The sequence below is a fragment of the Otolemur garnettii genome, unplaced genomic scaffold (genome assembly GCF_000181295.1).
Source record: "Otolemur garnettii isolate 467f Iridium unplaced genomic scaffold, OtoGar3 scaffold00251, whole genome shotgun sequence".
In the NCBI taxonomy this organism is placed as follows: domain Eukaryota; kingdom Metazoa; phylum Chordata; class Mammalia; order Primates; family Galagidae; genus Otolemur; species Otolemur garnettii.
In genome coordinates this window covers 148,440-158,029 of record NW_003852646.1, presented here as the reverse complement: position 1 = coordinate 158,029, position 9,590 = coordinate 148,440, and the positions used below count along the sequence as shown (strand labels likewise).

General features: G+C 48.9%; 1 protein-coding gene across 2 annotated transcripts in view; it reads left to right on the top strand.

Annotated features, from left to right (window-relative positions):
* The window catches only part of HM13 (histocompatibility minor 13), a 53,400-nt gene that overhangs the window by 36,378 nt on the left and 7,432 nt on the right, over positions 1-9,590 (top strand). For both annotated transcript variants that reach the window (XM_003802608.3, XM_003802610.3), the window contains exons 9-10: positions 2,400-2,436; positions 7,100-7,202. In XM_003802608.3, the coding sequence (XP_003802656.1) occupies positions 2,400-2,436; positions 7,100-7,202 (140 nt within the window). The remainder of the gene's footprint in view (positions 1-2,399; positions 2,437-7,099; positions 7,203-9,590) is intronic.

The window sequence follows — 9,590 nt, the reverse complement described above, 5'->3', positions numbered from 1 at the left end:
GTCCCAGCTACTTGGGAGGCTGAGGCAGGAGACTCTCTTGAGCCCAGGAGTTGGACGTTGCTGTGAGCTGTGATGCCATGCACTCTACCCAGGGGGATAGCTTGAGGCTCCGTCTAAAAAAAAAAAAAATGTATAGAAATCCTGCTAGGGCTTATTTTTGGGTAGGTCTTATTTTGGGGGAAACACAGTACTACTAGCAAGCAGCCCAATGAGGTAGAGTATTTCTGTTTTACAGATGAGGCAAGTAAGGTTCAAAGAGATGGTTCAGGGTGGCACGTGTAGCTCAAGAAGTCGGGTGCTGGCCTCATATGCTGGAGGTAGCGGGTTCAAATCCAGCCCTGGCCAAAAACTGCAAAAAAAAAAAAAAAAATGGGAGAGAGAGATAGTTCAACTTGCCAAAGCCATGAAACCCAAGAGTTTTCATACATTCAGTAGTGCTGTGAGGAAGGGAGACTTGCTTCTCCAGGAGAAAGTGGCTTCATTAAACAGAATACATTGAGTCCTATAAAAGCATTTGGCTCACCCTCCAGAGGATGGTCCCTCACAGGCATCCACACAAACTTCCCTGGTGTTCTTGTTGCCCATAACTTCAGGGCTTAAGGCATACACAGCATATCTGTACTTATCTATCCCTCCCTTGCCTTGTGTATAGATGAGATATAGATATTTCCCCTCAAGGCTGGGCACAGTGGCTCATGCCTGTAATCCTAGCACTGTGGAAGGCCAAAGCAGTTGGATTGCTTGAGCTCAGGAATTCAAGACCAGCCTGAGCAAGAGTGAGACCCATCTCTACTAAAAATAGAAAAAAGAGCCAGGTATTGTGTTAGACACCTGTAACCCCAGGTACTCAGGAGGCTGAGGCAGGAGAATCACTTGAGCCCAAGAGTTTGAGGTTGCTGTGAGCTATGATGCCATGTAACTTTACACAAGGCAGTGGAGTGAGATTCTGCCTCAAAAAAAAAATCTTATAGCAATCCAGATACAGGTCAGGTGAGCTCAGTCTTGTCCTCGCAGACTCTTAGTGGAGCCTTGGTCAGGCATTGTTGCTGGCAGGACTGGAACCCCTATATTCTTTGGAGGACAGTTGTGGAATTCAGCCACCAGAGGGCACTGAGTCCCCAGCTTTGTTTCCAGAAAGCCAGCGTTTTGTCTGCTCTCCACCCAGCTCCCTATCCTCAGTCTTCCCTGAGGACTAGCTCATTTCCTGTATGTCTTCCTCCAGTAAAGGAGACAGACACGGGAGTGCAGGGCACAGAGGCTGGACTGGCTGTGTCTCAGGGCCACTTAGGCTTCTGGGGTGTCTCCCTGGTTTGAAAGTACAGTGGGTGGACAGAGGTAATGTCCTCCCCAGAGCTCCTGCAGAGTTCCTGATGGTCTACTGCTTGCTCCTACTTCCCTACCAGCCAGGCAGCTGCCATGGAGGTCTTTTTCAAAACCTGTTTAGGTTGTTCTCCTGCTTAGAACTCTTCCAGTGTGTCCCCTTACTTGGGACAAAGGCCAACTCCTCCCATGGCCCTCGGGGCCCTGCATGGCTGGTCCAGCCTTCAGCTACTCTGCCTGGCCACTTTCCTGGCCCCTCAGATCCTGCTCTACCTCTGAGCCTACTTCCCAGCAGGTGTCACGTCAAAGAAGCCCTCCTTCCCCCTCTACCACCACCATTCCCAGCCTTGGTCTCATCCCTGACACACCTTATGACACAGGAAGCCCCCTTTCACAGTTATACTCTTTTTTTTTTTTTTTTGAGACGGAGCCTCAAGCTGTCCCCCTGGGTAGAGTGCCATGGCATCACAGCTCATAGCAACCTCCAACTCCTGGGCTCAAGCGAGTCTCCTGCCTCAGCCTCCCAAGTAGCTGGGACCACAGGCGCCCACCACAACGCCCGGCCATTTTTTTTTTTTAGTTGCAGCCATCATTGTTGTTTGGCGGGCCCGGGCTGGGGATTCGAACCCACCACCTTAGGTGTATGTGGCTGGCGCCTTAGCCGCTTGAGCCACAGGCGCCAAGCCCACAGTTATACTCTTATAGTGCTTTTGAAACTATCTGAGGTATGTCACAGCAGGCTGTCCCTCACTGCCTTGGCTGAGCTCTGTGGCAGTGAGATTGCTTACTCCTGTGTTGCCTGTGGTACCCAGAACTCAGCAGGCACTCGATAAACACAGCATGATGCTCTGAGGTGCTGGGGCATTGTAATCACAAGCCAAAGCAAAATCCTGGAACCTTCTCATCATTGCAGGTAGATAAATGGGTTTTCTACTGGCACTTGACAGTGTTGGTCACACCCTTGTTCCCCCCACAATTGCTCCATGACAGGGAACCTTTGGTTGGGGACCAGGACTCAGTCTCTTGTTGGTACACTGTCCTTCCCTGCTATCTCTCTAACCATGGCTTTCTCCCTGCAGGAATCTTCATTGCCTTGTTGCTGCGTTTTGACATTAGGTAAGTGAATGAGGGCCCACCCTGGGCTGGGGTTCTCCAGTGGCTTTCAGGAACCCCAGGGGCATACCTCAGGGGGTATGCCACCCCCACAGCAGCCAAAGCCATTCTGATTTTATCTGCATTTCACATTTTGAAGTTCTAAATGTTCAAGGAGCCTGTGGTCAAAATGTTTTAAAAGTTAAGAATCATAAACTAGACCAGGTGTGGTGGCTCAGGGCAGTAATCCTAGCACTCTGGGAGGCAGAGACTGGCGGATTGCTTGAGCTCAGGAGTTTGAAAGCAGCCTGAGCAGGCACAAGAACCTGCCTCTACTAAGAATAGAAAAATCTAGCTAAGTATTATGGTGGGCACCTATAGTCCCAGCTACTCTGGAGGCTATGGCAAGGGTATTGCTCAAGTTCAAGAGTTGGAGTTTGCCGTGTCAAGTTCAAGAGTTGGAGTTTGCCATGAGCTGTGATGCCAAAGCACTGTACCCAGGGCAAAAGAATGAGTCTCTGTGTCATTCATAAATAAATAAATAAATCACAAGCCAGCCAGGGTGACAAAGTGAGACTCTTTCTCATAAGTAAATAAATAAGTCACAAACCAGAGATTTAAACTCAGAATGTCCTAATAATGCTCACCATGTGACCTTTACAAGTAGCCTGACCTTTCTTTTTTTACTTTTTGGAGACAGAGTCTCACTTTGTCACCCTTGGTAGAGTGCCATGGCGTCACAGTTCATAGCAGCCTCAAACTCTTGGACTCAAGTGATTCTTTTGCCTCAGCCTCCCAAGTAGCTGGGACTATAGGCACCCGCCACAACACCTGGCTATTTTTTTACAGACAAGGTGTCGCTCTGACTCAGGCTGGTCTCCAACCCATGAGCTCAGACAATCCACTTGCCTTGGCCTCCCAGAGTTCTGGGACTACAGCCGCGAGCCACTGCGCCTGGCCCCGCCTGACCCTCCTGAGCCTCAGATTTCTCATCTTTACATTAGTGGTAAACATGAGTTCCTACCTCAGGATTATTGTGAAAGTCTAGAGAGGGGATGCTGAGCACAGGCTGATCTCAGTACCTCTCGGGCAAATCCAGCTGCAGTCGTCATCTTTTTTTGTTGTTGTTGCAGTTTCTGGCTGGGGCTGGGTTGGAACCCACCACCGCCAGCATATGGGGCTGGCACCCTACTCCTTGAGCCACAGGCGCCACCCCATCATTATCATTTTTTATCAGCCTCAGGTCAGGTCACTGTGTCCCAGTTCCCAGTTTCTCTAGCTGTTCCCTGCCTTTCTCTTACTCAGACCTTTTTTCTTTCTTTCTTTTTTTGTTTGTTTTCGTTTCTTTGTTTTGAGACAGAGTCTCACTTTCTCACACTGGATAGAGTGCTGTGGCATCACAGCTCACAACCTCAAACTCCTGGGCTCAAGTGATTCTCTTGCCTCAGCCTCCCAAGTAGCTGGGACTACAGGCATCCCCTATAACACCCCCAAAACATCTATTTTTTTCTGTTTTTGCTCAGACTGGTCTTGAACTCCTGAACTCAGGCAATCCACCTGCCTTAGCCTCCCAGGGTGCTAGGGTTACAGGCCTGAGCTACTAAGTGCCCAGCTACTTTCCTATCATAGGAAATGAGCACAGGAAAGAAGAGAATCAACTTGAGTCGCCGCTTAAAACACAAGAAAGGCCATATCTGAGTTAATGAACCTGGGCCTGCTGCCAGCAGGCAGCGCCAGCAACTGCTGTCATTTTATGCTCAGTCATCCCAGCAAGGTCTTGTGTGGGGGCTTAATTTTGAGGTGGTTTATGAATTTTTCTTTATCTCCTCATGCCCCTGATTGCAAAAACAGTAATAATAGTGGCAGTGGTAATGAGAAACTCAGTACCAAAATCATTGAAATCCAATTTTCTTTCTTTTCTTTTTTTTTTTTTTTTTGAGACACAGTCTCTCTTTGTCACCCTTGATAGAATGCCATGGTGTCATAGCTCACAGCAACCTCAAACTCTTGGGCTCAAGTGATTCTCTTGCCTCAGCCTCCTGAGTAGCTGGTACTACAAGTACCCGCCACAATCCCTGGCTATTTTTTAGAGGCGGGATCTCACCTGGCTCAGGCTAGTCTCGAACCTGTGAGCTCAGGCAATACACCCACATCTGCCTCCCAGAGTGCTGGGATTACAGCATGAGCCACCGCGCTCAGCCTTTTTTTTTGGGGGGGGGGGCAGAATCTCACTTTGTCACCCTAGGTAGAGTGCCATGGCATCATAGGTTACAGCAACCTTAAACTTTTTGGCTCCAGCAATCCTCCAGCCTCAGCCTCCGGAGTAACTGGGACTACTCTGGGCACCCACCATGATACTCAGCTAATTTTTTTCTCTCTCTCTCACTCTTTTTTTTTTTTTTTTTTTGCCAGTTAAAGACAGGTCTCACTTTTGCTCAGGCTGGTGTCAAACTCCTGAGCTCAGGTGATCCACCCATGTTGGCCTCCCAGAATGCTAGGATTACAGACACTCAACCTTGAAATCAAATTTTCATTTGAAACTTAACTTCCCTACTTGAGTACATCTGTTATTTGTGTAGTGCCACTTAAACACATGAGCTTACAGACACCCTTGGAAAGGACCTGGACAGTTTGTACACAGAAGCATGTCTGTGCTAGCTATTTCTACTTCTGTGTGTTCAGAGGTGATACAAAGTGAAACCCGCAGGCTGTTTGCTGGGACACAGTCAGCTGCCAGCACCCTCAGAGGCAGAATGTAATTCCTAGCTTGGGTTCACAGGATAAGCTCCTCAGAACTGGTTGCAGAATTGGTGCAACATTTCCAAACAGAGTCACTTGTACCCCTCCTCTTACAACACGATAGCTCTCAATGTACTTACAGCTCAGGTGCACCCAGGGCAAAGAGAAAAAAGGATCAAAAGTATTCATTCTTTCCACAAATGTTAACTGAATTCATAGTACTGGCTGGGCACCACTCCAGGTGCTGGGGACACTCAGAGGTTATGGAACTAACACTGTAAAGGAAAGTCACATAATGGCAGTGCCAGGTTGCATGCAGTTCATCTGTTCTAAAACTAATCTCAAATGAATTACCTCCAGGAAGCCACTGGCATTTGATTCATGGAGCCAATATCTACTTAGTGCCCACAAATAGATTACTGAGCTATTATGTCCACTGCACTTTAATAAGTTACTTCTGCAATTTTTGTATCAGTGTTTTTCAAAGCATGATCCCCCCTCCCTCGTACCAGATTCACCTTAGTTTTTTGTTTGTTTGTTTGTTTCTTAAGACTCAGAGTCTCATTATGTCACCCTCAGTAGAGTGCTATGGCATCACTGCTCACAGCAACCTCCACCTCTTGGGTTTAGCCTCCCAAATAGCTGGGACTACAGGCACCCACCATAACACCCAGCTATTTTTTTGTTGTAGTTGTCATTGTTTAGCAGGCCTGGGCCGGGTTCAAACCTGCCAGCCCCCGTGTATGTAGCACCGGTGCCCTAACTACTGAGCTATGGGTACCGAGCCACCTTAGTTACTTTTCAAAGTAAAGATTCTGGCTGAATGCCTGTGGCTCAAGTGGCTAAGGCACCAGCCACATACACCTAAGGTGGCAGGTTCAAATCCAGCCCAGGCCCACCAAGCAACAACAATGGCTGCAACCAAAAAATAGCTGGGCGTTGTGGTGGGCGCCTGTAGTCCCAGCTACTTGGGAGGCTGAGGCAGGAGACTTGCTTGAGCCCAGGAGTTGGAGGTTGCTGTGAGCTGTGATGCCACGGCACTCTGCCCAGGGGGACAGCTTGAGGCTCTGTCTAAAAAAAATAATAACAACAACAAAGTAAAGACTCTGACCCAGGATAGTGGCTCACATCTGTAATCCTATCACTCTGGGAGGCCAAGGTAGGTGGATCACCTAAGCTCAAGAATTTGAGACTAGCGTAAGCAAGAGTGAGACCCTCTCCCCACTAGCTAGGCATAGTGGCGTGCACCTATAGTCCCAGCTACTGGGACTCTAGCAATTATCTTGCCTCAGCTTGCCAAGTAGCTGGGACTATAGGCGCCTACGACAATACCCGGCTATTTTTTTGTTGCAGTTGTCATTGTTTAACTGGCCCAGGTCGGGTTCAAACCCACCAGCCTGGGTATATGTGGCCAGCGCCCTACCCACTGAACTATGGGCATCGCCCATGGAGGATCTCTTGAGCCCAGGAGTTTGAGGTTACTGTAAGCTATGGTGCCATAGCACTCCACCTGGAGTGACAGAGTGAGATTGATTGTCTTACCCCCCAAAAAAACCGCAGATTTCTGGACCTTGCTCTAGACCTGGGGAGTGGACCTAAAGCCCTGCATTTTTCTTTTTACAGGCTGTTCAGATTATCTTTATAGTGGCTAAAGTCTTACAGCCACTGTTTTAGATTGTGGCATTTGATATTCACAGCCACCAGGTGGATAGGCTTCTCATCTTCCCATTTTTCAGATAAGTAAGCTGAGACTGAGAGAAGAAAAGTGACGTGACCAAAGACATGTGGCTGGGGGCAGTCCCAGAGTAAATGCCAATCTCCAGTCTCCCAGCCCAGAGCTCTGTCACCCCCACAACCTCCAGGGTCTTCTCTAGTTCCCTCAGAAGAGATGATACTGCTCTAATGCCTATATCTAACCATCTTCCTTCTTCTCATACCTTCCCTGAAGCTTGAAGAAGAATACCCATACCTACTTCTATACCAGCTTTGCAGCCTACATCTTTGGCCTGGGCCTTACCATCTTCATCATGCACATCTTCAAGCATGCCCAGGTAAGCAAGGCTATACTCAGAGTGTCAAGAATGCTTCACTCAGGCGGCGCCTGTGGCTCAAAGGAGTAATGCACCAGTCCCATATAACGGAAGTGGTGGGTTCAAACCTGGCCCCAGCCAAAAACTGCCCCCCCCAAAAAAAGAATGCTTCACTGCAAATAAGAGGAACTTAGAAGGATTTATTTGTCACATACACAAGCAATCCAGAGGTAGGTGCTCCTGGTAGTGTCAGAGCAATCCTCTCTGTGATTCTCTTGGCCTTTCACTTGTGGCTGCCACTGCCCGAGGCACCATGTGCACATTAGTGGTAAGAATGAGGGAAAAGCATAGCAGCCACACCTGTTGTCTTCATTAGGAAGGCAAAACTTTCCCAGAACCCTTGCAGCACTTCATGGCCCAGATTAGTGTCCCAGGACCACCCCAGCTGCTACAGTGTTAGAAGGAGGATTTGGCTTCTTAGCCTCAGCAGGGGGGGCGAGCAGATAGAGAAGAATGGGATTCCGGTAGATTTGGGGTATTTTAGCCCAGCAGCCACCCTCCAGAAGAGTGATTAGCTGTTCAGCCCTGCCCTCTCACTACTCCTCAGGCAGGAGTAGCCCAGCCAAGCTCTGCCCCCATCTCCCAGCAAAGTGGGTACTGAGCTGCCACAGAATGAACTAGCATAGCCTGAGGGCTCAGAGCAATCAGTATGGCCTGGAGAGTAGAACACTGGGAGGTGAAAGTGAGCAGACAGGATTGCCCTACTCTATACTAGAAGTAATTAAGACCCTTGTTTGTTAAGCACTTCTCACATGCCATCCTCTGTGCTCATGAAGGTCCTTATGGGTTTTTTTGTTATTGTTGTTGTTGCAGTTTTGGCCGGGGCCAGATTTGAACCTGCCACCCTCAGTATATCGGGCCAGCGCCCTACTCACTGAACCATAGGCACCACCCTTTTTTTTTTTTTGAAACAGTCTTACTTTGTCGCTCTCAGTAGAGTGCTGTGGCCTCACAGCTCACAGCATCCTCCAGTTCTTGGGCTAGGGCGATTCTCTTGCCTCAGTCTCCCAAGTTGCTAGTACTATAGGCACCCACCAGAACACCCAGCTATTTTTGTTGCAGTTGCCACTGCTGTTGTAGCTGGCAGGGATCAGGTTCGAACCCATCACCCTCGGTATATGAGGCCTGCGCCCTACCCCCTGAGCCACAGGCACCACCCATGAAGGTCCTTATGAACAGATGAGGAAACTGGAGGTCAGATGCCACCCAGCAAGTATGTGGTGGATTCACACCCGGCTCAGTGAGAAAACCCAGCCTTTCAGGCCCAGCCATGGAAAAGGCAGTGTAACAGAAGCCGAGGAGGCCCCCTATGAATCCACACTCCATCCAGGAGCTGTAGGACTCGAGGCAGATCACTTAGGCAGAGCCTTACGTTAGGTAACTGTTGTTGATAATAAAGTCAGAGAATGAGATAAATAACAGCCACCCTGAGGTTGTTTGAGGATGAAGCAGGTTAATGTGAATGCCGTGCTTAGCCCCAGGCCTGGCCTAGTGACTGTGAGCTGCCACTGTTGCTCTTCCCTCTCCGCTTCCCTGGGGCCCTGCACACATGGGCTACCTTTGAAGGAATCACAAGGCTGTTGATTACTCGGGCCAGGCACTATGCTAACTCTCCTGCTTTTCTTACAGCGGTACTCCTCTGAGGGAGGTTCTAGTGCAGTATTCTTATTTTGTGCTCCTCTGAGGGAGGTTCTAAGTGCAATATTCTTATTTTACTAGAAGGGCCAAGGTCCTGTAGCCCATAAGTGGAGAAAACAAAGAACCCATGGGGAATTACCTCTCATTCACTTTTGTTCCACATTACGTAAGGGGTGTTTAAGCTGAGAGTGACATGAGGTTGGCAAGGGGGTTTGACCCAGGTTGGGGCTCTAGTGTACTTTGGAGATGTCTGCTGTAGCCCTCAGCCCCAAGTCCAAGCCCAGAGACAACTCCCTCAATGGCCACCAGGTGGCAGGCTTGCCTTCTGCCTGGTGAGACTCAGAAGAGGATTCTCTTCAGAGTTCTTTCACACTAAAGAGCAAGGGCAAGACAGGTGTCCTCTTTTTTTTTTTTTTTTTTTTGAGACAATCTCTCCATGACCCTGGATAGAATACAGCAGCAGCATCATAGCTCACTGCAAACTCAAACTTGTGGGCTCAGTCTTTCTACCTCAACCTTCCAAAGTAGTAGAGATGTAGAAATGGGATCTTGGCTCGGTTCCTATGGCTCAAGTGGCTAAGGCGCCAGCCACATACACCTAAGGTGGAGGGTGTAAATCCAGCCCGGGTCCACCAAACAACAATGACAGCTGCAACCAAAAAATGGCCAGACGTTGTGGCAGGCGCCTGTGGTCCCAGCTACTTGGGAGGC